Source organism: Arabidopsis lyrata, assembly GCF_000004255.2.
Source record: "Arabidopsis lyrata subsp. lyrata unplaced genomic scaffold ARALYscaffold_4, whole genome shotgun sequence".
NCBI lineage: Eukaryota > Viridiplantae > Streptophyta > Magnoliopsida > Brassicales > Brassicaceae > Arabidopsis > Arabidopsis lyrata.
In genome coordinates this window covers 13,617,493-13,642,774 of record NW_003302552.1, presented here as the reverse complement: position 1 = coordinate 13,642,774, position 25,282 = coordinate 13,617,493, and the positions used below count along the sequence as shown (strand labels likewise).

Genomic DNA, 25,282 nt, shown 5'->3' with positions numbered 1-25,282 from the left:
ATCTTTTTCGAAAAAAAAAAAAAGTTAGGGATCTTTAATTAAATATATTTTTCGTGTATTGAAAAATATATATTCAGGGAAATAATATACATGTATTTTCTCCAAAAACAGTTGGTGAAAGAAATTCAGTCTAAAACTTGCAAATGATTTTTTTTTTTTTTTTTGAAAACAATATCAGCAAAGCAATTTTTTTCTATTTCTATAACACTGGTTTCTAGTTTTTGTTTCTTTTACGTTGTTTACATGAAAAAAATTCACCGATATAAATGGAGTCGTCAAACGTCTCTTAAGTGTTATTAACAAATCTTTTTTTTTTTAATCTACAAAGAAACCCTAAATTATCTTTTAAATGGCATCTTGAATTAGAAGTGCTTTGTGAATTAATGACTTCGAGAGAACGTTAAACCTTTATTTACTCTAGTGGCTTCGTTAACGAAAAGGGATCCCTTAACCAATAGATACTATTTAGCAAATATTAACATCGAAAACCATATTAAAAATTAACATGTATGAAAGACTAGAATATTAATATAGCTTTGTTGGACAATTCTAGATTATTAAATTATTGTTTGGATCGTCGCCATTAGGGCCGCCGGGAATTTTCAGAGAGTAAAACCATCGCCGCCGTGTGACGTTAATTAGTAGGAGCAACGAATTAACTGAAAGATTAAAAAGAAATGTTGATTGGGTATTTGTAAGGAAACCAAAATGTCATTTCTCTAGGTATCTCTCATTGCACGTAACGCATTCAGAAACTTCATTTCAAAAAAAGTTTTTTTTTTAATTCCAAAAAGATATTTTGTATTAAATCATTTTTCTTCTTCTTAAGTCTCGTTCGTTATACATTATCATTTTTTTTTGTAATGTGTTTTTCTTTACCTACTAAAAATCTGCTGTATTGAATTATAAAAGGTGTGAATAATCACAATGTGACTCATTCGAAAATAGGTTGAATTGTTAGGGATCTTTACTTGCTTTTCTTTTCAAGTTTTTTTCAATAGAAGTTTTATTTTCAGGGAAATATTATATATAATTTTTCCAAAAATAGTTGGTCAAAGAATTAATTCACTCATTTTGCTCATATACTTGAAGCATGCACTGATGCACAGTGGGTCTTTTAATGTTAAGATTTTGGTAAGAGATATACAAAGTACAAACAATCAGGACTTTGTACTATCTGCACTTTGACATTGTAATTTCCCATAAAGTCAAACCCACCGGTTAACTAAATCACTTCGTTTTGCTAATCTCTAAACCAGTGTTTCATATCGCTCATATGGTAAAAAGAACTAACTGACTGATGCATTACACAAGTTTCGTAAGAGTTTTTGTATAAAGGCTAAAAGTACTGCCTACTTATACACAGCTTAAGAAATCTACACAAGGCTAATTCTGTTAAAGAGTACTCTTTAATGTGAGATAAAAAGATAAGTAGCTAAAACAGCTTCTGCACCACTTTTTTGCTTCATATCAACAAGCTGCTAAAACAGTAGATGTAAGAAAGATCCTTCACCTGCAAGTTAACGAAACCCTAACTAAGACTTGAGGCTCAAGAAAACATCATAACCATCATCATCATCAATAGTCAATACTCATCAAAGATTAACATACCTTGCAACTGCAACACGAATCATCAAACCGTAACAGTTCGAGAAAGCTCAAAGAAAGGAGACTTGCGGAATTTATTCACAAGCGAGAGTGATTGGACCTTCCCCCAAATATTACCATCTTCACGTTTTTCCAATGCAACCTCTACGCACCAAACATTTACTTCCCCGTAACAATCAAATCTATCCCGGCTTTGATAACATCCCAAAATCACCAACTTCCCACCAAAATTTGCCAATCTAGACTCACTATAAACGAGATTAGGTAAGTAATCTACACCATAGACAGGTCTCCAAGCCATTTTCCTTGGATCATACACGACAATGGGAGATCCAAGAACCGAGTTAGGAACAACGGCATACAACAAATCATCAACCACACAAGACGCGTGCCAGAAATACCACTGCAGACTTTCAAATCCCCAAGTCTCCCATCTACGTAGTCTTGGATTGTAACCCAAACAATGTTCACCATCCAAAATGTAAATCATATTATCCAAAACCACATGTACATCAAACTTTGCACGCGACCTAGCAAGGGAGGATACTAAACCAGGCGCAGTTTCCCAAGTCGCAGTCGTCACATCGAACACTTCGATCCAATCATCATGTCGTTTCGTGCAACCTCCCACAACGTAAATCTGTCCGTCAATCACTCCGGAGGCTGCGTAGCAACGAGCCCTTTCCATATTTGGGAGATAGCGCCACGTATGGAATCTGCAATCGATGACGAACACAGTCTTTACTGGTCGATTTGAGGAGGACCTGCATCCACCCATAACGTACATCTTGTGTCCGATTGTGACGGTAGTGCATCCACGAAACATGGGAGGAAGAGAAGTGACTCTGGTCAGTTTTAGAGAGACGTTGCTCCGATGGAGAATGAACCATCTTGGGGGATCAGAAGGTGGGAACGAGATTAAGGTATAAAGAACCGGTTCAGTCAAACCGATGCGCGAGCGAGTTTGGAAGAGATCCTCCGAAGAGATTACTTGACGAAAGGCGTTAGAGAGGAGAGATAGCGACGGGTAATGACATCTCCGGATGGGTGCGATGGTTTTTTCGATTAGTTCTAGTGGGATTTGTCGAGGAATCGGAGGAAGATTCTCTACTTCTTCTTCTTGATGATCGTCTTCTTGATTTTCGTCTTTCGGGTTCTCGTTTTGATTCTCTTCTTCTTCTTCTTGCGGGTTCTTGTGGGATTCTTCGGGTTTCATGTTTGGATCGCCGCCGTTAGAACCGTCGTTGGAAGTTTCAGAGATTGTAGCCATCGCTGTGTGATTTCAGCAGCAACGAATTAGAACGGAAAGCAAGACTAATTTGGACTTATGAAAAAAGATGTTGAGTATTTATAATGAATCCATAATGAGTACATAAATACTCTGAGTTTACGGATTTTCAGATACTTCTTTTTTTATTTTTATTTTTTATTATTATTTTTTTTTTTTTGACAGCCTTTTTTTATTTGTTTTAATGTGTGCATCATTAAAAAAAAATCGAAAATGGTATTTTGTATTATATTTAATCATTTTTCTTCTTATTCTTAAATCTCGTTCAAACATTAGTTTTTTTTATAATGTTTTTTCTTCACCTACTTTCACCTTTTTTTTTTACGAAAAACAAACAACAAGATTCTTATATATCTAAAGTGTCCTAAACACATTTGAAAAAAATGCAATTAAAAAAAAAATTGCATGTGATTTTTTTCCTTGAAAAACTATATCAGCAAAGTTTTTTATTATTATTTTAAACACTGATTTCAAATTTTTTTTTTTGTTTTCTTTAAAGTGTTGTGCCTTAATAAAAAGTTCACCAATGAAAAAATTCTATAAAAAAATCAATGAAACAACACTCAACGTGATTACGTGTGAGTCACGTCTCTTTGTTCTCTCACCTTAGAAACCCTAATTTGTCTTTCAAATGGCGTGTACACCTGATTCTATGGTACGAAGATTCCGGTAATCTCAATGCCTTTGGCTGTTTTACTTTATTCGATTATGGAGAGATTGGAATAGAATGGTTACGAACCAATAACCATAGCTGTCACAAGGTTGTGCAGATCAATGATGAAGATTAACTGTGGACTGATTTGGGTTATAGATAATTTAAGGGTGCGTGGAGATTGTCATTCAGTTGCTAAGCTAATATCTCAGATCTATGAGAGAATTAAAGAGATTATAGTGAGGGATCAGTGTCGATTTAACCATTTCAGTTCTTGTAACGATTTTTGGTGAATATCAGAATTACTAGAAGAAACTCAGTCAATTTTGAATTTGTTCGACCTTGTGAATAACCCCAGAAGATAGCTAATTAAGTAAAGATGCATTTCAAAAAGTTTCGTAAAACAAGATAATGCCTATTGTGCACAAGATAATGGCCTATAGATAGCTTCAGGACTTCGTATTATTTCTCATTTCGATATTTTTAGTTACCCATAAAGACAAAACCACCGGTCAACTAAATCACTATATTTTGCGTCATCTCTATACCAAAATTTCATATTTTCTCTCAGCTCTCATATGGTATAGAAGCAGAATAGGTTTCGTTATATTAGTGCAATTGCACAAAAAAACAGAGTATATATAGCTAAAACAAGAATGGCCTATTTTACACTAGCTTAAGAACTATACTCAAGGCTAAAACAAGAACGGCCTATTGTGCACAAAGGTAAAGAAAGACGAGTTACTCTTTAAGGTGTCAGATATAACAGCTTCTGAACATCTTTTCCTCCATAGTTGCTCTGATATCAACAAGCTCCTAAAACAGTAGATGTAATAAAAGATCCTTCACCTGCATATTCACGAAAGCCTAACTAAGACTTGAGGCTCAAGAAACAACATAAATTCATCAACAATAGTCCAAACTCACCACATAAACCACCCGCCACGATCGAATCATCAAAAAGTAACAGTTCGACAAAGCTCAATGGAAGGCGCCATCATCACGTCTCTAAACACAAGCGAGATTGATTCAACCACCCCCCAAATCTGATTTCCTTGACGTATTTCCAACGCAATCTCTATGCACCAAATATCTTTAAACCACAAAGAATAGCCACCACTCAAAATCACCAACTTCCCACCAAAATTCGCCATCTTAGACCAATTATAACTCAGAATAGGCAAATTATAAGAATATACACCCTGCACAGGTCTCCAAACCAATTCATTCGGATAATATACCACTATCGGATGTCCACGAGAACACGTAAGATCAAGTGCATACAACAAATCTCCAACCACACAAGACGACGACGGGTGCCAAAATCTCATCAACTCACTTAATACTCCCCATGACTGCCATAAACCTTGTACTGGTTCGTAAGCCAAACAACCCCCAAGCTCCAAAGTGAAAATCCTCCCCTGCATCACCACATATGTAATAAACTCTCCATTCTCACTAGCATCTTCAGGGCATTGACTAGGCACAGTTGCCCAAGTCTCAGTCGTCACATTGAACACTTCGACCCAATCATCATCTCTTTTCTTGCAGCCTCCGATTACGTAAATGTTTCCGTCAAATACTCCGGCTGCTGCATGGTAACGAGCCCTTCGCATATTCTGGAGATAGCCCCACGTATGGAATCTGCAATCGATGACAACCACAGTCGATACGGGTCGATATTCGACGAGGGAATTATAACCACCCATTAAGTAGATCTTGTATCCGATGGTGACCACAGCAGCTGCAGGAAACATTGGAGGAAGTGAACGGATTATGCGTAATTGTAATGGGAATCCTAAGTTGCTCCGACGAAGAAAGAACCAGCTTGGAGGAATATACGGTGGGAATCCGATGAACGCATAAAGAACCGGTTCGGTGAAGCCGAGGTTCGAGCGCGTTAGGTAGAGTTCATGCGAAGTGATTACTTGACGAAAGGCTCTGGAGACGAGAGATAGCGACGGGTAATGACATCTTGGGATAAGAGCGACGATGCTCACGATGATATCTATTGGGAGTTCTTGAGGAATCGGAAGATTCTCTTCTAGTACTTCTTGAGGATTGTCGTTATGTATCTCTTCTTCTTCTTGAGGAATCGGAGGATTCTCGTTATGTAGCTCTTCTACTTCTTGAGGATTCTCGTTTTGATTATCTTCTTGCAGATTCTTGGTTGGATCGCCGCCATTAGATCCGTCGTCGGAAGTTTCAGAGAGGAAAACCATCGCCGTGTGACGTCAGCAGCAACGAATTAACTGAAAAGTGAGTTTGAAATTGATAATTTGAGAAAAAAATGCTCTTGTATTTATAATAACGAAACACTAACGACGTCGTATAAACGATTGCAAAAGTTGGGCCTAAGGCCCAAACAAAGTACCTGAAAATATGAATAATTAATTTGTTTATTTATCCAAAAAAAAATTGGAAGTTGATGACGATGATGGAGAAAATTAGGGAGTATCTGCAACTAAGCGATGAGGCACCGCGAGTGGAAGAGTTCTTAGGGAAAGGAAAAAGCTTCTATGAGGACTTTAGTCTCAGAGGAATCCGAGTCAGCCGAGTCGAACCTGGTTTCATTTCCTGCTATTTCAAGGTCCCTCTTCGTTTGACGGTTCGTCTTCCTCAATCCGATGTCTGTAGTTTCAATTTCTGGGAAAATTAGATTTTAGAAGAGGTAGGTTGATGAGAAACCTAGATTAGTATGTAGAAGTAGCGTGACAGGGTTTTGGAAATGGATAATTTGAGGTTCAATGGGATTGATCAAACCATTGGTAAAAGATCTTGGCATTGGTTTATCAATTCTCCACTAAGTCATTTGTGTGAAACTTGAGCAGAATCAAGTAGATAAATATAGGTTCTTGGACTTGATTTTTTTTTTCTTTGAGATGGTGTTGATCTTTTAAGGTTTTGATAAATGGCAGGACAGAGAAGGGAATTTAGCAAATGGTGCGATTGCAAATCTTGTGGATGAAGTTGGTGGAGCACTTGTACATGTCGAAGGTTTACCTATGAGTGTTTCAGTGGACATGTCTATTGCATTCCTTTCAAAAGCTAAGCTTGGTGTAAGTCTGCTCAAATCTTTACTTGGGACTGTTTGTTTGCTAAATTCATATGATTTGCTGGAAGTCATAGAAAGGGATATATATAGAGAGAGATGATATTGAAATGGGAATATATTTTCAGGAGGAGTTGGAGATAACTTCGAGATTGTTAGGAGAGAGAGGAGGTTATAAAGGAACGATCGTTGTTGTCAGAAACAAGATGACCGGAGAGATTATAGCGGAAGGTCGACATTCTATGTTTGGTAGACAAGCTAGTAAGCTCTGAGTCCAACTTTCTTTTGGCACTATAACACTCATCTTTAAGTGTTTCATCACTGTTATGTCTGTTTTCAGTAATAGGATTATGGTAGGTAAATTTGGTTTGGGATTTGTTAGTTCGTTTGTTCTTTCAGGTTGTGAATGTAAAACCTTTGTACATAGCTTATAAAGATCAAACCGAACCACCATTCAGTAACTGTGATATTTATGTTGATGAGGATGGTAATCTGTCTCATCTATACGACATTGAAAGTTGTGATTTAAAGAGGAATTTGAAGAAGCTTCAAGAGATTTTGTTGTCTATGGTTTCATCTTGGCTTTAATGTATGTTAAATTATCAGAATTATACTGTCAACAAGAGTCGAAAATTCTCTTCATTTACTCCCATCATAAAATTTAACACAAACAAATTGCTGAGCAAGAATTGTCGATGCATAGGAAGCTAATTGTTTGTCCAAAAAAAAAAAAAAAAAAAAAAAAAAAAGGAAGCTAATTGTATAACATAAGCAAAAATTCGGAAGGCAGATGTAGCCAGAAATTTGAAGTACATTTTTAAATGGACAATGATTTCTATTGAGTCGATCCAGTGGTAACAGCAGCATCAGCAGATTGCTGAGAGGATCATGAAGGTACTGCAGACACAGAGTCAGGTGGTGGAGCAGCGACTGAACTTGGAGGAGGAGCATTGGGCCTTGAACCAGGAACCGGTTGTTGCGGGGAAGGATGAGCAGCTTGCGGTGGGCCATGTTGGTAAGGAGGATACTGCTGGTAAGGTGGCTGCATATATCCTCCATATGGTGGTGGTGGGTATGGCTGGTGCTGCGAATAGTGGCCATGTTGTGGCATCGAGTAAGAAGAAGAAGAAGCTCCTCTGTTGTCAATGGTGCTTGAACCGCTGTCTTGGGACGAAATGACTGCACCCATTCTCTGAGGGTCCATTGATGGGTAAAAGGGTTTGTCTTGATGAGGAGGTTGTGGTGGTGGTGGGTGCATATAGTATTGCTGCATTGGAGGTTGATTCTGTTGCTGAGATATAACTGCTCGAGGTAGTAAACCACTATGAGCCACACTGCCCAGTTGGTTAGAACCATCTTGATCAGGTTTGGGAACCTGAGGTCTTCCCCATGTGAGTTTTAGCCTCTGACCGTTGACAACTAGCCTGTTACTGAGCTCTTCTGCTGCTTTCTCTGCGCCTTCTCGGGTTGTGTATGTGACAAACGCACACGCTTTCTCAGCCAAGATTCTAATGGATTCGATTTCTCCATAGGCGTAGAATTGATCGCGAATGTCTTGCTCAAGGACTCTCGAGTTTAGGCCACCAACATAAAGCGTTTTGATGCTTTGATCCTCTGGAGATTCCAAAGTGCCCATCTCACCAGCCTTGCCAAGTAACTTCAACGCAACTGGATCATTTACACTGCAGGATGTGAAGAATAAATGAGAAAATGGTTCCAAAATAGCAGCCAATATGAGACGCAATTCAGCCACACAAACTGATGTTCATAACTCTCTTTCATGATATACCAAAGCAAGAGATTAATGAGTAACTCAACATTATTATACTCAAAACAAAACGAAAGTTAGAAGTATGTTTACCCATAGTATCGGTCTTTAATGTTCTGCTGGGATAACTCCCCTGTTTCAGGCATCTCATGACGGTATGGACACTCATCACCTCTTGTACACTCTCCCCTAATGAAGAAACTACAAATATGTGCTCGATTCCTTTTATAATATGGCGTTGTCCTTTGAAGCATACGGATGGTATCATTAGGTCGAATCTTCCCAAAAGAAGACTCATAATCTAGTCCAGCTCTTGTCTGCATAAGAATACTATATCATTTCAATAAACCATTATAAAGTCGAGCAACTGTATAGCCAAATCTCAAACCAATCAATACTCAAATATACCTTTCGATCATGCTCTTCAGCGAAAAACTCGCGGTTCACATCACTTTTTGGGATAGAATCATGAGTACTAATGTTGAGTGCCGTGTCTCTGACTTGAACCGGAAGACCATACTCAAGATCCAAGAGACAAACTTGGCACACATTCTTCAGCTTGCAACATGTCTGACAAACTTCAGTCTTCTTGTATCTCGCATCTCGGCCAGGTCGCCACCTGAATACCGTGAAAGGCCGAGTACAGATCTTGCATTCCTTATCATAATTTGCCTTTGTCTGCATACAAAACAACAACAATACATCAATCAAACATGAAAGCACATCACTACCAGGCATAACATGAGACACACAGTAATCAATACTATATTGCATAAACCCTAAAATCCCAAATCACTAAGCTTCAACACTAAGAAACATAAAATCATCAAACGAGCACGAAAATGGATAAAGTAAAGCGATCTTAATGAAGATTCAGGAGTTTTCTAAAAAACCAATCAAGCTTAAGGCAAAAAAAATCGAATTTGTTTGAGGAGAAACATAGGAAGCGAAGAATTTACCATTCTCACGTAAGGATTGTCACCGAGACAAGACTCGCAGATGATTGGGAAATCAGAACGTTCCCATCCATCAGCCTCGTGATCTCTCAGTATTCTATGCGCCATTACTTAATTCTCTTCCTTCCTCAATGATTTTCTCGATTTCTTCTTCAGTCTCGAACACGAAGAAGCTTTACCAGAAGAGCAGATTTGCTCTCGTTTCGAATTTTTCGGGAATATTAAAAATATCGTCAAAAATATCTTCTTTTTCTTTCTCGTAGTAAACCGATCTGAACCACTATTAATTTTTTTTAAATGATTTAAAAACCAATTTGAAGTTTAAGATGCGAAAATTCGAAATTGAATTGAAGTAATCAGAAATTAAAACAAATTTAATAGAGATTATCAAATAAAGACGTTCTTATCTTATACCGAAAAACAGGATATTGAAATGTAGACCAAAATAAAACCGCACTGAACCGACCCTTCGACCAGAGATCCAGGTTTAATCCAGATTTCAAAAATAATGATATTGAATCAAACCGTACTAAAACTTTAATTAATTAGTCTTTGCCCTTTAAGTATTACAGGCTGGTTATGGGCCGAATGTTTGTTTGGGCCATTTTAAACCAATAAAAAAGAAAGCTTAAAGTGAAGGTGATAATTCGTCGTCACATAGGCGGGAACAAAAATACCCTAAAATTGCTAAATGGCGCCACAAAATCTCGGCTTATAATATCAATTCCCGCTACAATTGCAATCTCCTCTCAGAAATTTCAAGAACCCTAAAAAACCCTAACCGTTCAATTCACACTCTAAGCTTTCGATAATTTCCCAGAAGATGTTGGAGCTTCGTTTAGTTCAAGGTTCTCTACTAAAGAAGGTTCTAGAAGCGGTCAAAGATCTTGTGAACGATGCGAACTTCGACTGTTCAAGCACAGGGTTCTCGCTTCAAGCTATGGATTCGAGCCACGTCGCGTTGGTGTCTCTTTTGCTGAGATCTGAAGGTTTTGAGCATTATCGGTGCGATAGGAATCTTTCCATGGGGATGAATCTTGGTAATATGTCCAAGATGCTGAAATGTGCTGGAAATGATGATATCATCACCATCAAGGCTGATGATGGTAGCGACACTGTGACGTTCATGTTTGAGAGTCCCAGTAAGTTCTTCATTTTACCCTAATCGATTTTTGTTTGTTAGGGCTATTTGTGATCTGATTCTTTAGTTTGTGTAGCTTAAAGACTGTAGTTTGAAAGTGAATAGAGTTGCTTGAGTTAGAGAAAGATAACAGAAGAACTTAATATTATGTTGACTATGTTATTAGTGTACATAGTCTCATGATTTGAGTGTATTGATGATGATGCAGCGCAAGACAAGATTGCTGACTTTGAGATGAAGCTGATGGATATTGACAGTGAGCATTTAGGAATACCTGATGCTGAGTACCACTCAATTGTGAGAATGCCTTCTGGAGAATTTTCCAGGATATGCAAAGATCTCAGTAGTATTGGTGATACAGGTAAATGAACTGTTTGTTTCTGTTGGTGTGTCACAGTGAGAATTCTGTAATGGTGTTTTGAGTTTTATCTAATCATGATTCTGGTTTTGATGTTGTGATTTTGCAGTTGTGATCTCTGTGACAAAAGAAGGGGTGAAGTTTTCAACAGCAGGTGATATCGGGACAGCAAACATTGTACTCAGGCAGAATACTACTGTCGACAAAGTATGAACAATCTCAAGTCATTTAGAGAGTTTTGTTTGATAATCTGTCCAATACAATGTTGAAGTGACCTTGTGTTTTTGCAGCCTGAAGATGCTATTGTGATAGAGATGAACGAGCCTGTTTCGCTTTCATTTGCATTGAGGTACATGAACTCCTTCACAAAGGCTACTCCATTGTCGGAAACTGTGACGATCAGTTTGTCCTCTGAGTTACCGGTTGTGGTGGAGTACAAGGTTGCTGAGATGGGTTACATTCGATACTATCTGGCGCCTAAGATTGAAGAAGAAGAAGACACTAAGCCCTAATAATGATGAATGTTTTTTAGTTTTCGTTTAAGTCCTTTTGTTGAAATGTCTGTCTTGATTCAGTTGTTTTCTGGATTTACTATGTTAAGGCAACGGTAAACTAGATAATCAAATGTCAGTTTGTCTTATTGCAATTTGAAAAAGCTTGTTATAACTCTTTTCATCTGTAATATTTGAAGAAATTTGTCTGCGTGAAAAATAAGACTGAGAAATGAAGTGAGACGAGAAATGTGACAGTTATATATTACATGTGCTTTTGTTTAGAGAGATTGCCTCCACGTGCGATAAGTACATCTTCATGATGATGAAACTTGATAGCATGTCCAAGTTGCTGAAATGTGCTGGGAAAAATGACATCATCACTATCAAAGCTGATGGTGGCAGCGACACCGTCACCTTCATGTTCGAGAGTTCCAGTAAGTTCTCGATTCATGTTTGTTAGAATTTTGTATTTGTTGTCGATGATTATGATGCTAAATTATAGGTTTCATTTGCCATAACCTACAATTAGAATGTTGAGAATATTGAAGTCCGTATCTTGAAATCTATAGTGTAAAAGTGAATAAGGTTTCTTGATTTAGACTTTAGAAAAAGAAAACAGAAGAACTTTTATGCAGACTATGTTATAAACATGTATAATCTTATGATTTGAATGAACTGATGATGCAGCACAAGACAAGATAGCAGACTTTGAGCTGAAGCTGATGGGTATTGTCAGTGTGCATATAGGTATACCAGTTCCTGAGTACCACTCAATTGTGAGAATGCCCTCTGGTGAATTTTCCAGGATATGCAAAGATCTAGGTAGTTTCGGTGACACAGGTAGATAAGTGGACTGTTCTATGTAACTGTAATGTTGTTTCTATTTTTATATAAAAACAATAAATCTGGCTTTGATTGCAGTTGTAATCTCTGTGATGACAAAAGAAAGGGTGAGGTTTTCAACAGAAAGTGATATCGGGACAGCGAACATTGTACTGAGGCAGAACACAAATGTGGACAAAGTATGAATAGTAAACAAGTTATCTAAAGCTTTTGTTATAATCTGTCCAATACAATGTTGAAATGGCCTATTGTTTGTGTGTCTTTGCAGCCTGAAGATGCTATTGTGATAGAGATGAACGAGCCTGTTTCGCTTTCATTTGCATTGAGGTACATGAATCTCTTCACAAAGGCAACTCCATTGTCAGAAACTGTGACAATCAGATTGTCCTCGGAGCTACCAATCGTGGTGGAGTACAAGGTGGCTGCGATGGGTTACATTCGATACTATTTGGCGTGTAAGATTGAAGAAAAAGAAGACACAAAGCCCTAAAACACCTTTGTTTGTGGCTTCTGCAACCTCACGAACTAGTGTTGATTGATGTTTCTGGGTGCTTTTACAATTTGGAAAAAACCTGTTTAACACTCTTTAGTTCTGTTTGTTCTGAAATTTGGCCAAAAAAACAAAAAATTTGAACTTTCAAGACACAGAATTTGTCTGCGTGAGAAATAGACTAGAGAACAATGAAGTAAGACGAGAAGTGTAACAATTATATCACATGTGCATTTGTTTAGAGAGATAGCTTCCAATCTTCTCCAGCATACACAGCTTGATCCCCGAGCTCTTCCTCTATCCGTAGCAACTACAGGAACATTTCAACTGTGATTCAGCTTTTTAATAAAGTACTTTCTACAGTGATCACTAAACACGAAATGAGAACTCTATCTAGAAACTAAATGTACATGGTTGCTCCAAAGTCAATCATTACCCAATGAGGGAAATAATTGTATCTAGTAACAATCTAAGCCTGCACTATCCAAAAGTTAAAGAACTGAAACTTAAGCCTAGGTCGCTAAAGAGTCGCATCACAACATAACTTGGCTACTTAAAAACTAAAAATAAGCTGATGAAAGAGTTTTTTCTATGCTCCAAAATTCCAATGCAGGTTACTCCACGTAATTTATCATGTTCTAGTTATCGCATAAGGGGCGCTGAGGATATTAGTTTTGAAAAAGATCGAGACCTGGTTATACTTCATAGTACGTTCTCCTCTGCAAGGAGCACCAGCTTTTATCACACCTGTTGCGAGACCCACGGATAAGTCAGAGATGAAAGAGTCCTCTGTTTCTCCACATCTATGAGATGTCACCACACCCCACTGGGCATCCCTTGCCATTTTCACTACTTCAATGGCTTCTGTTACTGTACCAATCTGATTCACCTGTATCACCGTATGCACATTATGTCTTTGTCGTTCTTAGGCAGTAGCGTATCAATCATACAATACGAACACAGGCTATACATAGTATTTATGATAAACAAAATTAGCACAGACGATATACCTTGAGAAGAAGAGCATTACAAGAAGACTCCTGTATGGCACGCTCAACACGTTTTGAATTTGACATCAATAAATCGTCACCTACCACCTGCAAGAGTTTAACACTGAGAATTTAGACAAGGAAAATGATTGTACAAGAAGATTTAAGGGTCTCTCTCTTTAGACATTTGATTATGTGAAAAGAATCAGAAGACGGTGTGATCTGAAAGAACACAAAATCTATGTGAACTGTTTTTAGTAGGGGAACCGAGTTGGACCTGACATATTCCAAGACTGGAAAAATACTTGGTGTGTTCCCAGTCCTCCTTGTCAAAAGGGTCTTCGATAGACACAATTGGATACTCTAAACCCACAAGGAGACCAAACAGAAAATCCGGTCGTTAAAATACTGCAAGGGTACTAAAATAAATGCAAAAAATATTGTTCAGACGAGAACAGACATACCATTACAAATTTCTTTGTACATATCTATCATATCGTCCGCTGACTTGAAATTTTGCCCAGATTTATTTGGAGACTTGACATCTAGATCATACTTGGTACCTGTTCAGGAAAGAACAGTTCCACAAGGTAAGATAAATACACAAAAACGTAAAACATAGTTGAAACTTGCAATAGCAAGATACTGATAGGTTACACATTTGATGATTTAATATCTTTTTCATGTCACTAGCCAATTGTGAATGACAATGCCCACAACCAAACCAAGACTATCCATGACTACAAGAAGCCGCAAAAAAACAGTTAGCCAGGAAGCAGAAAATTACCTAAACAAAAATTAGTGGCGGCAACATCAATGGCTATCTTTATCTTATCATTGTACCCTGTTCGGTTGATAGCTTCTTTTACAAGCTCCAAACCTTCCTTGAGGCTGCATACAGTTGCAATTACACATATTAGGCACTAAGCCATCAAACCATAACATGGTTTTTTCAGTTTTGACAATCTACAGATGCAAGGAGATTAGCATCAGAGAGGAAAAATATACGTACCTCGAGATATCTGGAGCAAGGCCACCATCTTCACCAACATTACATCCCAAACCACCATTCTTTTCTGCAATGACAGCCTGCCGTAAACAGCAAAAGATCATTCTCACCTTATACACAAATTTACGGATGCAAATAGAAAAGTAACTTCCAGAAAGCCATTTATCTTTGAAAATTGACCTTTAAATGATGATATGTCTCAGATCCCCATTGCAGGGCCTCCTCAAATCTACTTGCTCCAATTGGGAGAATCATAATTTCCTAACAATATATGAGAATGAAATTACTTGAAACCCAAAAGCATTCTTGAAGAACTTTGAGGAGCAAGACTAAAATATGACAAAAGATTATGAGAAAGAGGTAGAACAGAAAAGTTAATAGTGAACTTAATGTTGAATACCTGAATGGCAAAAGTATTCGAAGCATGCTTCCCGCCACTCAAAACAGTGAACGCAGGTACAGGTAACACCATGTTTGCTCTGCCACTGAGATCAGAAAGGTGCTTGCACAGAGGGACCTGATATATAACTTCAATCAAAATCTCCAAACTAAAGTAGGCATAAAATACATAGGATAAGAGAAAATGTTGTGAAGATTTCATACTTCTTTCTCAGCAGCTCCAGCCTTGCATGCCGCAATTGACACAGCAAGTATAGCATTAGCACCAAGTTCACTCTGCAGGATATTCAAATCAAATTAATCATAAGGAACATTGATCCATGAACTAGTTACAATCCTAATAAAGAGTTCCCACCTACCTTCTTTTCAGTTTTATCCAAATCTATCATAGCCTGATCTATCTGACCCTGAAGTTTAGGGTCCATACCAATCAACGCCTCTGAAATTTTTTCATTAATGTTCTTAACAGCTTTAGACACACTATTTCCAAGATACATTCCTTTGTCTCCATCACGTAGCTCAATAGCTTCATACCTTGAAAACCAGTAAACCAATTTCCTCATGTCAGGACCATGCATCAACAAAATTCAAATAAAACTCATTCATCACCATCACAACAAGAGAAGAGAGTAAGAAGAATTCTCACGTTCCAGAAGAATCACCACTGGGAACAGAAGCACGAAAAACGCCTTTGTTAGTGTGAAGATCAACTTCAACTGTTGGAATTCCTCTGCTATCAAGGATCTGTCGTGCTTTAACCTTCGTTATCACCGATGATACAGCTTTCTTCATATGATTCGCCTGCACTTTTCCAATTGAAGATTCAATGAGTACAAATGACGAATACAAAATCTCACTGGAAAATTCGAAGGAAACTTACGATGAAGAGAACGGGATCTGAGGTTTTAGCCCTAACGGCGGCATTAACGGCGTCTTCGATTTTCCGAGAAAGCATGTGCTTGTCTAAATACTCTTGCACAGACATCTTCTTCTTCTTCCTCTTCCACTGACTTCTCCGATTCGAATCTTCAAGAAAAATTTCGATGAACAAGTTTGAATCTGAAATTCATTTTCCGATTGACTGTATTTTTTTGGTTCAGGCTCCGGTTCAGGATCCAATAAGCATATTCAATCAGAAAACGATGACGTTTCACTTTACTTAAACATGCTTGCCGTCTGAGGATTTCGCTACAGAACATCACTCCGTTTCTTGGTCATGCAGATTTGAAAAGAGTAAAAGCGGCCCATTTTTGGGCCCATAAGAAGTCTCTCACGTGCGATTGCCAGGTTGGAACGGCTTTTTATCTCTTCACAAAGCACGTGCGGCGTCGTTTTAGTAACTGCTCTCCTTAATGGAATCCAGCTGTCATTCACACAAACAGATTTTTACGAAATTCAAAAAAAAGATTAAAAACTTTTTATTCACGAGCCATTAATTTTTGAATTTTGCCACCCGTTGCCACCTCGATTTACGTGGCAATATCTCAACCGTCGATTTGATTTTGAATTACCAAATATTAGCCGTTAAAACCTCCTTTTCTTTATAAATGGACCCTCCTCTTCCTCTCTCTCTCTCATAAAAAAAAAAGATCCTCTCTACTTCTTCTTTCTCTTTTTCAAAATCTCTCTCTCTCTTTAGATCCAGTTTTAGGGTTTTCTTCTCTGTGAGCGAAGATGCGTGAGATTCTTCATATCCAAGGAGGTCAATGCGGAAACCAAATCGGTTCCAAGTTCTGGGAAGTGGTTAATCTCGAGCACGGGATTGATCAGACGGGAAGGTACCACGGAGATTCCGATTTGCAGCTTGAGAGGGTTAATGTCTACTACAACGAGGCGAGTTGTGGAAGGTATGTTCCACGTGCCGTTCTCATGGATTTGGAGCCTGGAACCATGGATAGTGTTAGATCTGGTCCCTATGGTCAGATCTTTCGTCCGGATAATTTCGTCTTTGGTCAGTCCGGTGCTGGGAATAACTGGGCTAAAGGTCATTACACCGAAGGTGCTGAGCTTATTGATTCGGTCCTTGATGTTGTTCGCAAAGAGGCTGAGAATTGTGACTGCCTTCAAGGTATTTGAATCCTTGTCCCTTACTTAGGGTTTTAGATCTGTAATTTAGGTTGATTATTGGTAGTGATTGATTGTTTTAGGTTTAGATTTCTGATTTTGAATCGTGGAATTACGGATTAGGGTTTTGTATTCGTTTGCTTATGGTTTTGGTTGTTTGGATCTACAGGGTTTCAGGTGTGCCATTCCTTAGGAGGAGGAACTGGTTCTGGAATGGGAACTTTGTTGATATCAAAGATCAGGGAAGAGTACCCTGACCGTATGATGATGACTTTTTCTGTGTTCCCATCTCCTAAGGTGTCTGACACTGTTGTTGAGCCATACAATGCAACACTATCTGTGCACCAGCTTGTTGAGAACGCTGATGAGTGTATGGTTCTTGACAACGAAGCATTGTATGACATTTGCTTCCGTACTCTCAAGCTTAGCACTCCAAGTTGTAAGTATCACAATCTTTTTTGATTAAGTTTCAATATTGTTACTGTATCTGTCCCTGTGGTTTATTGTTTTCTTGTTTGAATGCTTAGTTATTGATTAGTATGGTGTGTTATGCTTTAATTTGAACATGGGTCTGCTGATGTGACCATAGTGAGATTAGTCTTCTCAACGTCTAGATCACAGTTTTCTTCATTCTAATCGTAAAATGCTTTGGTTGTGCTATTTTCTTGATTGTTACTCTGTCGCTGTGGTTGTGCTTTCTTGATTGATGCTTAGTTATTAATTAGTAGTATGATGCCAAATGCTTAAATTTGAACATGGATTTGCAGATGTGATAAGAGTGAGATTCTTCCTTTATGCTTTTATACATACTTTGAAACTTAACTCATATTCTTTGTTTGTTTACTGAATTGTGCAGTTGGTGATCTGAACCACTTGATCTCTGCAACCATGTCTGGTGTGACCTGCTGTCTTAGGTTCCCTGGTCAACTGAACTCTGATCTGCGAAAGCTAGCTGTGAACCTGATCCCATTCCCTCGTCTTCACTTCTTCATGGTGGGATTTGCTCCTCTCACCTCTCGTGGATCTCAGCAGTACCGTAACCTCACTGTCCCAGAACTGACTCAGCAAATGTGGGATGCCAAGAACATGATGTGTGCTGCTGACCCAAGACACGGTCGTTATCTCACTGCTTCAGCCATGTTCCGTGGCAAGATGAGCACCAAGGAGGTCGATGAACAGATGCTGAACGTTCAGAACAAGAACTCCTCCTACTTTGTGGAATGGATCCCAAACAATGTCAAATCAACCGTCTGTGACATCCCCCCTACTGGTCTGAAGATGGCTTCAACATTCATCGGTAACTCGACATCGATTCAAGAGATGTTCAGGCGTGTCAGCGAACAATTCACTGCTATGTTTAGGAGAAAGGCTTTCTTACATTGGTACACAGGTGAAGGTATGGATGAGATGGAGTTCACTGAAGCTGAAAGCAACATGAACGATCTTGTCTCTGAGTATCAGCAGTATCAAGATGCCACGGCTGATGAAGAAGGAGAATATGAAGACGAAGAAGCTGAGTACGAGCAAGAAGAAGGTTATTGAAGAAGAAACAGAACATAAAACAACACCTCAACTTCCTGTTGCTGTTTACTTTCTTCTACTAAGTTTTTATAGTTTCTGTAACTATTGCTTGCGTTATTAGTTATGATACTCTGCCTAGGCTAAGAGGATTTATCAATTTTATTTTGCTAAATCAAGAATCATCCATATTATTATTTTCTTTGTTCCATATCATTGTTATTTTTGTTTGTGAATTATGAATTCGATGAAGACAAGCAAGTAGTATTTTAAAATTTTCTTGCTTAAAAGAGTGAGAATCCGCCTGATCAGGGCTATATCTGCTATCGCATCATACAGTATGGTGGTGTGCAGATGCCCGGCATAATCAAGTCCGTCACCCCTTCTTCTTAGCTGCTGTTCTCCGGCAGAGACTAGACCATTTGGCTACTGAAGTACCTCTCCAATCCTCGATCAAACTTGCCCAGGCGCTATTAAATAAATGGGGACTTACATTAACATTGCTCTTAAAATAAGTCGAATTCAGCGAAGCGTGGGCGGGCGCGGAGAAGGAAAGGCCTTTCCCTTGGCCCTTAATTACATTATTAGAAAGGATATGGATTGCGAATTAGAGTCAATTTTAAGGACAAATCTGAATTTTAAGATAAAAAAAAAAACAGTATAAAACTCCTTAGAGAAAATACAATTGTTAATTTTATAAAATCAGTTGCTTTCAATGTCCATGGACCCAAATAGATCCCTCTGCCTCTTAAGCTCTTCTTCTTCAGCCTCCTCCTTTAGCTTTTTAGCAGCCTTATACTCAGTAACAGCCTTATCAAAAACGCTTCTCACATGTCTGTTCATTTGCATAAGTTCTTGACATGCATCTTTGAAAACTTCCCTTGCCGGATCACCTAAAAATCACAGAGCCAACAAGTCTTATGTTGTTAGACACAGACAAAAAAAACTCTGATAAGAGTTATCCAGAAAGAAAGAAAGAACATATAGCTTAACTCTGATGAACAGAGTTTTGAAAACCAGTACCTGTTGTCTGGACCCGGATATTGACCTGTTCAAGGGAAGGATGTGGGATGGTGTATGCAGCCACGGTTACTCTCGGACTGCAGAATTAAAAACAGTACTGGTTAGTGACATGATCATCATTGTCTGCACACAAGCATACTTGTGCAGCATATCAACCACAATGATAAGATAAGATGGCATTCATTGAATATCAAGTAAAGACCTTTTCTTCAGAATCATTCGAAACGTTTTAGCATACAATGAGAATCTCTAAACAACATAACATTAATGCAAACCAACACTTTTGTAAAACTCAAGTTTCACAATCACAATATAATGGCGAACCTAATGGACCGAACTCATCCTCCGAAACATATCGGAACAATAAAGTCTGTAAAATATCTATTTTGACCTAAAAGCTTATTACTTTGGGATATTTAGGAGCTAATTCTAGACTACTTTTAACCAATAATGTGACCAACATTGAATCGAACTCAACTTCACAATCACATTATAAAGGCATACACATACAAAGTGCACACTGATTGTTCAAACAATAATTCGAACTAAAAACAAAACCGGCAGCTATGGTACAGAGAGGTAAGAGATTAATTCTTAATGAGAGAAACTATGAAGTCAATAATAAGAATTTGAGAGTCAAGAACTAAGTATGAGACTATAAAGCTAACTGTGAAAGTGTATGGCTTCTTCTTCTATATACACAACAGATTCAAAAGGATTCAAAAGAAGATACTAACTCTTGGTTTAAGACGAATCTAACAGCGTTAGCAAGTGTGTGATCTTCTTCCGATAAAGTAAACGAAGCATGACTATCATTCGTGAACGAACCGTGCTCCATATCTCACCTTATTGTTACTCAATACCTAACTCAAAATCAAAATCTTTGAATAGTTTAACAAACCCACAAAGAAAGATTCGAAATTGAAGAAAATTTCTCCAAAAAAGAGTTGTGAGAGTAAGATAGATGATACCTCCAATAGAAATTTGCTAAAACCCTAAAAGCTCCATTAGTCGGCGACTTTTTTAGTCGTAAGAGAAGCTCCGATATTTTAGCGTAATTACATATATACCCTTCGATTGATGACGTGGCGTTTAATGTCTCTTAAACCCTAATTCGGCTGTGTAGCAAAAGAGAACCCTTTGTTGTGTTCTTGACCTCTCTAACAAAACCATTTGAGAAAGTAAGGATTTTTGATCTTCAAATTCAAGTCTTGAATTATAAAGTTTCGATTTTTACGAATCTTTAATTTTGTATTCAGGTACAGCTAAAAGAATGGCTTCTCCTAGTCCTATTCCCGCCGGCGTTACTAAGGAACAGGTTCGGTTTTTTTCTCGTCATTTGTTGTTATTACATCGTAAAGCTCCGATCTTTGATCTAATTAGACAATGGAAGCTTAATTTTTTAGCTGTCTCTGTGATGACATATAGGTTTCAATGTTTTAGCAATGCTTAGTGTTGAATTGTATCTTGATTCAGATCTTTAAGCCATTTATTAGATTTGGATTGGTGTTCTCAAGTTTCTCATTTTGCTTTTTTGTCTCTTGGGATTTGAATCAGGCGTTTAGTATGGCACAAACGGAGATGGAGTATCGGGTGGAACTCTTTAACAAGTACTGAATTATAAGACTCATTTGGTTTATTTTTCGTAATGAAATTCGATTTTCTCGTATAAGATTAGAGATTGATGCTCTTACTGTTGATTGCTAATCTGTTCTTGGTTTGAATTTGTTTTGATCACATTGTTTGGGGTTTCTCTTTTATGTTCAAATAGTGATATATAGCTAGAGGAGTATAAGTTTGTGACTGCTGTTATGCCGAAAACCGTTACACTGCCTATCTTGAGGATGAAATCTATAATCTTTTTATGAGGAATTCTCGATTTAGGTGCACATGTATTCCGCTGTTATGTAGAGATTAGACTTTGATAACATATGGTTTGATGGTGTTCTGTTAATTTTCAATGTGATTCCTTGGGTTAGAGATTATGAAGAAAGTCACATCTTTATATGTGTTTCCTTTCATCCTGATATACTTTGTTTGACATACTAAATTAGTGGTGATTGGTCCATTGTGATTATGCAGAATGTCGCATCTTTTTTTTGTGTATCCTTCTGATAGGCCTTGTTCTTGTAATGCAGGCTTGCTCAAACATGCTTTAATAAATGTGTGGATAAAAGGTAATTGATTTCTCTTTTTGATGTTCTCTAATGATATCATGGAAACCTTTATTAGCTGAGAGATTAGTCAGTTGCACCAGTTTTGAGATTCTTTGCCTAATATCAATCTGATTCCCAGGTACAAGGAAGCTGAGTTAAACATGGGCGAGAATAGTTGCATCGACCGTTGTGTTTCCAAGTACTGGCAGGTAAGGCTATGATACTTCAAAGCAATTAACAATTTTAATACTTCAAATCTTCTAATAGTTGACCACCATTATTCAAATTCATATACTTATGTTCTTTTACTCATTAAACTCGTTTCCAGGTAAATGGAATGGTTGGACAGCTTCTAAGTGCTGGCAAGCCTCCAGTTTAAAGGCAATTATTATAGACCAAAAGCTCTTGGAGGGAACAAAACTCTGTTCTTTGTTTTTTTCTAAAGCTTAAGGCAATCTTGTTTTTATTGTGAAGAAAATTGCATCACATTTTTGGCTCTGATTTAGACAAAATTATGCAATTCCCTGTGAACCCATTATTACTAAAGGGGTGAAATGAAATAACAAAATTGAAAATCACAAAACATTAATGAGTTGTATAATTTGTATTTTTACATTGGAGAGATGAAGAACTAAGAGAACTGTGTATCCTAAAGCACTAAAGCAAAGAAAGTTTATGACAAACATTAAGATCAAAGCTCATCTGCTACATTGGTCTTGTTTAGAAGTCTTTGATGGTCTTCTTTGCTCTTGTTACCGTCCTTTGTGCTCAGTGGAAGTAAAGGCGTCTGAGAAGGTCCACTAGAACGCTCTGCCATTTCTGTAATAAGAATATGTTAACAATTTCTTAACTTATTGACCAAAACTTATGTTGGGGTCATAATAATAATATACTCTTTTGGGTGGATAGCAGAGAATAAGTTAAGAAACGGTTTGGCAATCTGAGAACAGTTACCACATTGTTTAGCATTCTAATGATAAAAGATGAGTAAGTAACAGGCAACCATTTCAGTTTACTACAAGATTGACCAAAACCTGTATTGGGTTTATACTGTTTCAGGCAATAGCAAAAACTAAACTAAGAATGATCTGGCCAAATCTGAGCCAGTTACTACATTGTTAGCACTGTAATGATCTAATCTTTTGGGTGGGTAAGTAACAGGGCAACCATTTCAGATTGACACAAAGTATGGAAACAGATAGCAGTCTCAAGTTTTGGCCAAGATAGATGACTATAGGAACTAAATTGGGAGTAGAAATTGCAGAATGGTTTTGTTATCTTTTGGGAGAATGATGAGTTCTTGAGGAAACTTACCTGGCAATTTACTGTCAACGTAGAACATCACAAGGTTCACAGTATACCTGCAGAAGAAAATGTTGAGATAATTCAACGATTCAATTTTGCGAAAAAAAGATAATTGATTTCTTCTTTTTTCTGACCATGCAACAACAATGTCAACTGTGTAATGTTTCCTTGATGCTATAATCAATAGGCTCTGTATAACTGCCATAAGCCAAGCCAGATGCTTGATCCACCTGGGAATTTTACAAACATGAGATGTAAGAATCTTGTGAAACATTATGAACTTCTGTAGAACGATATACGAGACAGAACCTTCGTATGCCGTATCTTTGATATGTGCGTACAAAGACCAAGGTGAAAATTGTATGTGATGAAAATATTAGATCTCCACAACCATATATCACTCCATCAGGAACTGCATTTTGAACACAAACCTTAATCAAATGCCACTTTATGAGTTATTCTGTACCAACTAAAAATTTGCAAAAAGATGCAATTCAAACTAACAGTTGATCAAGAGTACTTCAAGAACATTCTTTGGAGGCGGAATCTTGGCGAGCTTTGAGCCCTAAAAGATAATTTGATAGAGCAGGGAGAAAGTCAAAACATAGCTAGAAAAAAGTCACAACTAAGAAACCAAAGAAAGCCTAAACGTCCTGAGAATCTTACTTCTCGACAATGATAATTCGGCCCAGGAAGCTGTGTTGCAAAGAATGTGATGATCCTCAGACTTTGAGAAGCCTAAAACATATAAAAGCTTAACCACTTCAGCAATACTAAAATAAAAACAGATTCTATCTTCTGTGTATGTACAAATAGAAGAATTAGTGTAGTGTAAGTGATGATACTTACAGCTAAATAAACAAAAACTCTGCACCATATCAAAACTGTACAAATTTTCTTAGTGTGGGAAACAAAGGGATGAAAGGTCCACTACGATCAAGGTAAACAACCGCATGTTAGAGCCATTAGACCGTTACAGCGAGTTAAGGGAAAAAAAAACAGATACTTTAGAGAGAAAAACTTACTAATACAAAAGATCCAAAGATAGTGACAAACACAGTTTCACTGACAAAGGCCTTATCTTGCCCAAGCGCCTACCGATTACCAAACAAATTAGAGCTATGATACAGAACAAAATTGATGAGAAAAGTCACAGCAAGCATACTGACTGGAAGAATAAAGAAACCGGCATCTTGAAGCGTTGGACCAGGTCGGTGTAAGTAGTGAACTCCATGAGCAGCAAGTCCATGAAGGTACTGATGTGAGAGGTACCAAAAGCAAATGACAATAGAAATAGGATTTATAAACTGAATATCTTTAAAGCTCCAACATTTAATCAAATTACTGAAACAAAATTCAGTAATTGATCTATCACAACTTAGCTTTAATCATACCACCAACAAACTATAACCTGAACACCAAGCATGAATCATCTCGAGATAGACCTAAACCAACATTAAAACCCGTAAATTCGGTGGAGGAAAGGAGCTATAGAACCTGAAATGCAAGTCCAGCAAGAACAAGCTTCCATTTTTCAGCAAGAAGAGAAGCTTCTAATGTTGCTTCTGAGTAAATTCGTCTCCATAGCTTCACATACAAAACCATGGACGCATAAATATTATAACCTTTATGAAAACGCAGGAAAAGAAAGAGAAACAAAAACCTTAGGAGCTTCGCGATCAACGTAAACCGGCATGGTTAAGATTGAGAATGAACATTAATCTATGTAGCAAAGATCAAAATGCAACTGCTTTTGTAAGAAAACAGAACTCGATCACAGAAACAAATTCGAGGACAATCCGGAATCGGACCAACCAGTTTGATTCACCTGAATTGACACAAAATATATTCCCAAATCAATAATTTTTAAGGAATCGATTCAAATGGGTCTTTGTCTTGTCGGAGAAAGGACTCAACTTTTTGTGCAATCTACGCAAAACAATTCTTGTCGGAGCCAATTCTGTAACCGCTCAATTGCTTTTCTCTTAACCCTAAATACTAATATAATTAAATGATAATGATTGACATTAAGGTGCTGTGGTGTAGTGGTTATCACGTTTGCCTTACACGCAAAAGGTCTCCAGTTCGATCCTGGGCAGCACCATTATTTTTTTACGATTTTTTTTTTTTTTTTATGGTTTCAACGAAAGAGATCAACGAGTTATGTAC

The 25,282-nt window shown here is 37.6% G+C and overlaps 11 protein-coding genes and 1 non-coding gene across 14 annotated transcripts; 6 read left to right on the top strand and 6 right to left on the bottom strand.

Annotated features, from left to right (window-relative positions):
• Window positions 1–1,280: 1,280 nt before the first annotated feature.
• Window positions 1,281–2,933, bottom strand: LOC110229368 (F-box/kelch-repeat protein At2g29600-like). Its single transcript, XM_021029327.1, has 2 exons — window positions 1,612–2,933; window positions 1,281–1,513 (listed from the first exon to the last, which is right to left on the bottom strand). Exon 1 carries the CDS (start codon window positions 2,876–2,878, stop codon window positions 1,634–1,636), a length of 1,245 nt encoding a protein of 414 aa, XP_020884986.1. The 5' UTR covers window positions 2,879–2,933; the 3' UTR covers window positions 1,281–1,513; window positions 1,612–1,633.
• Window positions 2,934–4,170: 1,237 nt separating this feature from the next.
• Window positions 4,171–5,943, bottom strand: LOC9317127 (F-box/kelch-repeat protein At2g29830). The gene is made up of 2 exons (XM_002879174.2): window positions 4,476–5,943; window positions 4,171–4,397 (listed from the first exon to the last, which is right to left on the bottom strand). The coding sequence occupies exon 1, from the start codon at window positions 5,768–5,770 to the stop codon at window positions 4,505–4,507; it is 1,266 nt and encodes a 421-aa protein (XP_002879220.1). The 5' UTR covers window positions 5,771–5,943; the 3' UTR covers window positions 4,171–4,397; window positions 4,476–4,504.
• A 21-nt stretch (window positions 5,944–5,964) lies between these two features.
• Window positions 5,965–7,166, top strand: LOC9315287 (acyl-coenzyme A thioesterase 13). The gene is made up of 3 exons (XM_021029211.1): window positions 5,965–6,156; window positions 6,467–6,607; window positions 6,729–7,166. The coding sequence occupies exons 1-3, from the start codon at window positions 5,977–5,979 to the stop codon at window positions 6,870–6,872; spliced, it is 465 nt and encodes a 154-aa protein (XP_020884870.1). The 5' UTR covers window positions 5,965–5,976; the 3' UTR covers window positions 6,873–7,166.
• A 172-nt stretch (window positions 7,167–7,338) lies between these two features.
• Window positions 7,339–9,551, bottom strand: LOC9317126 (zinc finger CCCH domain-containing protein 25). The gene is made up of 4 exons (XM_002879173.2): window positions 9,328–9,551; window positions 8,777–9,046; window positions 8,462–8,685; window positions 7,339–8,282 (listed from the first exon to the last, which is right to left on the bottom strand). Exons 1-4 carry the CDS (start codon window positions 9,430–9,432, stop codon window positions 7,487–7,489), a joined length of 1,395 nt encoding a protein of 464 aa, XP_002879219.1. The 5' UTR covers window positions 9,433–9,551; the 3' UTR covers window positions 7,339–7,486.
• A 445-nt stretch (window positions 9,552–9,996) lies between these two features.
• On the top strand, window positions 9,997–11,493 carry LOC9315286 (proliferating cell nuclear antigen 2). Its single transcript, XM_021027894.1, has 4 exons — window positions 9,997–10,466; window positions 10,674–10,826; window positions 10,933–11,030; window positions 11,114–11,493. Exons 1-4 carry the CDS (start codon window positions 10,148–10,150, stop codon window positions 11,333–11,335), a joined length of 792 nt encoding a protein of 263 aa, XP_020883553.1. The 5' UTR covers window positions 9,997–10,147; the 3' UTR covers window positions 11,336–11,493.
• Window positions 11,494–11,609: 116 nt separating this feature from the next.
• LOC110229071 (proliferating cell nuclear antigen 2-like) lies at window positions 11,610–12,827 on the top strand. The gene is made up of 4 exons (XM_021027895.1): window positions 11,610–11,751; window positions 12,005–12,157; window positions 12,239–12,339; window positions 12,429–12,827. The coding sequence occupies exons 1-4, from the start codon at window positions 11,634–11,636 to the stop codon at window positions 12,648–12,650; spliced, it is 594 nt and encodes a 197-aa protein (XP_020883554.1). The 5' UTR covers window positions 11,610–11,633; the 3' UTR covers window positions 12,651–12,827.
• On the bottom strand, window positions 12,679–16,149 carry LOC9317125 (cytosolic enolase 3). Its single transcript, XM_002879172.2, has 13 exons — window positions 15,928–16,149; window positions 15,694–15,848; window positions 15,407–15,581; window positions 15,252–15,323; window positions 15,049–15,165; window positions 14,829–14,909; window positions 14,652–14,728; window positions 14,427–14,530; window positions 14,104–14,202; window positions 13,917–14,002; window positions 13,661–13,747; window positions 13,342–13,539; window positions 12,679–12,960 (listed from the first exon to the last, which is right to left on the bottom strand). Exons 1-13 carry the CDS (start codon window positions 16,030–16,032, stop codon window positions 12,889–12,891), a joined length of 1,428 nt encoding a protein of 475 aa, XP_002879218.1. The 5' UTR covers window positions 16,033–16,149; the 3' UTR covers window positions 12,679–12,888.
• Window positions 16,150–16,596: 447 nt separating this feature from the next.
• LOC9315285 (tubulin beta-7 chain) lies at window positions 16,597–18,838 on the top strand. Its single transcript, XM_021027891.1, has 3 exons — window positions 16,597–17,115; window positions 17,281–17,550; window positions 17,968–18,838. The coding sequence occupies exons 1-3, from the start codon at window positions 16,722–16,724 to the stop codon at window positions 18,651–18,653; spliced, it is 1,350 nt and encodes a 449-aa protein (XP_020883550.1). The 5' UTR covers window positions 16,597–16,721; the 3' UTR covers window positions 18,654–18,838.
• Window positions 18,839–19,173: 335 nt separating this feature from the next.
• On the bottom strand, window positions 19,174–20,688 carry LOC9317124 (DNA-directed RNA polymerases I and III subunit RPAC2). Of its 2 annotated transcripts, XM_021027897.1 has the most exons (4): window positions 20,624–20,688; window positions 20,390–20,515; window positions 19,653–19,729; window positions 19,175–19,522 (listed from the first exon to the last, which is right to left on the bottom strand). In XM_021027897.1, exons 2-4 carry the CDS (start codon window positions 20,488–20,490, stop codon window positions 19,332–19,334), a joined length of 369 nt encoding a protein of 122 aa, XP_020883556.1. In that variant the 5' UTR covers window positions 20,491–20,515; window positions 20,624–20,688; the 3' UTR covers window positions 19,175–19,331. The 2 variants fall into 2 exon arrangements, with proteins under 2 accessions (XP_002879217.1, XP_020883556.1); XM_002879171.2 differs by lacking the exon at window positions 20,624–20,688 and having other exon boundaries at window positions 19,174–19,522; window positions 20,390–20,617.
• A 67-nt stretch (window positions 20,689–20,755) lies between these two features.
• LOC9315284 (mitochondrial import inner membrane translocase subunit TIM10) lies at window positions 20,756–22,393 on the top strand. The gene is made up of 6 exons (XM_002881010.2): window positions 20,756–20,833; window positions 20,912–20,970; window positions 21,210–21,262; window positions 21,791–21,829; window positions 21,948–22,017; window positions 22,137–22,393. The coding sequence occupies exons 2-6, from the start codon at window positions 20,926–20,928 to the stop codon at window positions 22,185–22,187; spliced, it is 258 nt and encodes an 85-aa protein (XP_002881056.1). The 5' UTR covers window positions 20,756–20,833; window positions 20,912–20,925; the 3' UTR covers window positions 22,188–22,393.
• Window positions 22,369–25,207, bottom strand: LOC9315283 (phosphatidylinositol:ceramide inositolphosphotransferase 3). 2 transcript variants are annotated; one of them, XM_021027893.1, is made up of 12 exons: window positions 24,942–25,207; window positions 24,777–24,835; window positions 24,611–24,700; window positions 24,283–24,369; window positions 24,139–24,207; window positions 23,963–24,043; window positions 23,780–23,851; window positions 23,618–23,678; window positions 23,423–23,525; window positions 23,248–23,343; window positions 23,123–23,169; window positions 22,369–22,627 (listed from the first exon to the last, which is right to left on the bottom strand). In XM_021027893.1, the coding sequence occupies exons 2-12, from the start codon at window positions 24,807–24,809 to the stop codon at window positions 22,500–22,502; spliced, it is 867 nt and encodes a 288-aa protein (XP_020883552.1). In that variant the 5' UTR covers window positions 24,810–24,835; window positions 24,942–25,207; the 3' UTR covers window positions 22,369–22,499. The 2 variants fall into 2 exon arrangements, with proteins under 2 accessions (XP_020883552.1, XP_020883551.1); XM_021027892.1 differs by having other exon boundaries at window positions 24,777–25,207.
• Window positions 25,145–25,217, top strand: TRNAV-UAC. Its single transcript has one exon. It is a non-coding gene; the product is annotated as a tRNA-Val (tRNA).
• Window positions 25,218–25,282: the final 65 nt, after the last annotated feature.

Coding starts and splice junctions, on each gene's coding strand:
- LOC110229368 (XM_021029327.1), bottom strand. CDS start 2,878: ATGGCTACAATCTCTGAAACTTCCAACGACGGTTCTAACGGCGGCGAT.
- LOC9317127 (XM_002879174.2), bottom strand. CDS start 5,770: ATGGTTTTCCTCTCTGAAACTTCCGACGACGGATCTAATGGCGGCGAT.
- LOC9315287 (XM_021029211.1), top strand. CDS start 5,977: ATGACGATGATGGAGAAAATTAGGGAGTATCTGCAACTAAGCGATGAG. Junction 6,157..6,466: donor AGGTCCCTCTTCGTTTGACG/GTTCGTCTTCCT, acceptor GATAAATGGCAG/GACAGAGAAGGGAATTTAGC. Junction 6,608..6,728: donor TTTCAAAAGCTAAGCTTGGT/GTAAGTCTGCTC, acceptor ATATATTTTCAG/GAGGAGTTGGAGATAACTTC.
- LOC9317126 (XM_002879173.2), bottom strand. CDS start 9,432: ATGGCGCATAGAATACTGAGAGATCACGAGGCTGATGGATGGGAACGT. Junction 9,047..9,327: donor ACAATCCTTACGTGAGAATG/GTAAATTCTTCG, acceptor TTTTGTATGCAG/ACAAAGGCAAATTATGATAA. Junction 8,283..8,461: donor ATTAAAGACCGATACTATGG/GTAAACATACTT, acceptor CACATCCTGCAG/TGTAAATGATCCAGTTGCGT.
- LOC9315286 (XM_021027894.1), top strand. CDS start 10,148: ATGTTGGAGCTTCGTTTAGTTCAAGGTTCTCTACTAAAGAAGGTTCTA. Junction 10,827..10,932: donor CAGTAGTATTGGTGATACAG/GTAAATGAACTG, acceptor GTGATTTTGCAG/TTGTGATCTCTGTGACAAAA. Junction 11,031..11,113: donor AGAATACTACTGTCGACAAA/GTATGAACAATC, acceptor GTGTTTTTGCAG/CCTGAAGATGCTATTGTGAT.
- LOC110229071 (XM_021027895.1), top strand. CDS start 11,634: ATGATGATGAAACTTGATAGCATGTCCAAGTTGCTGAAATGTGCTGGG. Junction 11,752..12,004: donor CTTCATGTTCGAGAGTTCCA/GTAAGTTCTCGA, acceptor CTGATGATGCAG/CACAAGACAAGATAGCAGAC. Junction 12,340..12,428: donor AGAACACAAATGTGGACAAA/GTATGAATAGTA, acceptor GTGTCTTTGCAG/CCTGAAGATGCTATTGTGAT.
- LOC9317125 (XM_002879172.2), bottom strand. CDS start 16,032: ATGTCTGTGCAAGAGTATTTAGACAAGCACATGCTTTCTCGGAAAATC. Junction 15,849..15,927: donor CAGATCCCGTTCTCTTCATC/GTAAGTTTCCTT, acceptor GGAAAAGTGCAG/GCGAATCATATGAAGAAAGC. Junction 13,748..13,916: donor CCAGTCTTGGAATATGTCAG/GTCCAACTCGGT, acceptor AAACTCTTGCAG/GTGGTAGGTGACGATTTATT.
- LOC9315285 (XM_021027891.1), top strand. CDS start 16,722: ATGCGTGAGATTCTTCATATCCAAGGAGGTCAATGCGGAAACCAAATC. Junction 17,116..17,280: donor GAATTGTGACTGCCTTCAAG/GTATTTGAATCC, acceptor TTGGATCTACAG/GGTTTCAGGTGTGCCATTCC. Junction 17,551..17,967: donor CAAGCTTAGCACTCCAAGTT/GTAAGTATCACA, acceptor TGAATTGTGCAG/TTGGTGATCTGAACCACTTG.
- LOC9317124 (XM_021027897.1), bottom strand. CDS start 20,490: ATGGAGCACGGTTCGTTCACGAATGATAGTCATGCTTCGTTTACTTTA. Junction 19,730..20,389: donor AGATTCGTCTTAAACCAAGA/GTTAGTATCTTC, acceptor TTAATTCTGCAG/TCCGAGAGTAACCGTGGCTG. Junction 19,523..19,652: donor TATCCGGGTCCAGACAACAG/GTACTGGTTTTC, acceptor TGTGATTTTTAG/GTGATCCGGCAAGGGAAGTT.
- LOC9315284 (XM_002881010.2), top strand. CDS start 20,926: ATGGCTTCTCCTAGTCCTATTCCCGCCGGCGTTACTAAGGAACAG. Junction 21,830..21,947: donor AATAAATGTGTGGATAAAAG/GTAATTGATTTC, acceptor TCTGATTCCCAG/GTACAAGGAAGCTGAGTTAA. Junction 22,018..22,136: donor GTGTTTCCAAGTACTGGCAG/GTAAGGCTATGA, acceptor ACTCGTTTCCAG/GTAAATGGAATGGTTGGACA.
- LOC9315283 (XM_021027892.1), bottom strand. CDS start 24,809: ATGCCGGTTTACGTTGATCGCGAAGCTCCTAAG. Junction 23,679..23,779: donor CGAATTATCATTGTCGAGAA/GTAAGATTCTCA, acceptor ATTATCTTTTAG/GGCTCAAAGCTCGCCAAGAT. Junction 23,170..23,247: donor GTTGACATTGTTGTTGCATG/GTCAGAAAAAAG, acceptor TTTCTTCTGCAG/GTATACTGTGAACCTTGTGA.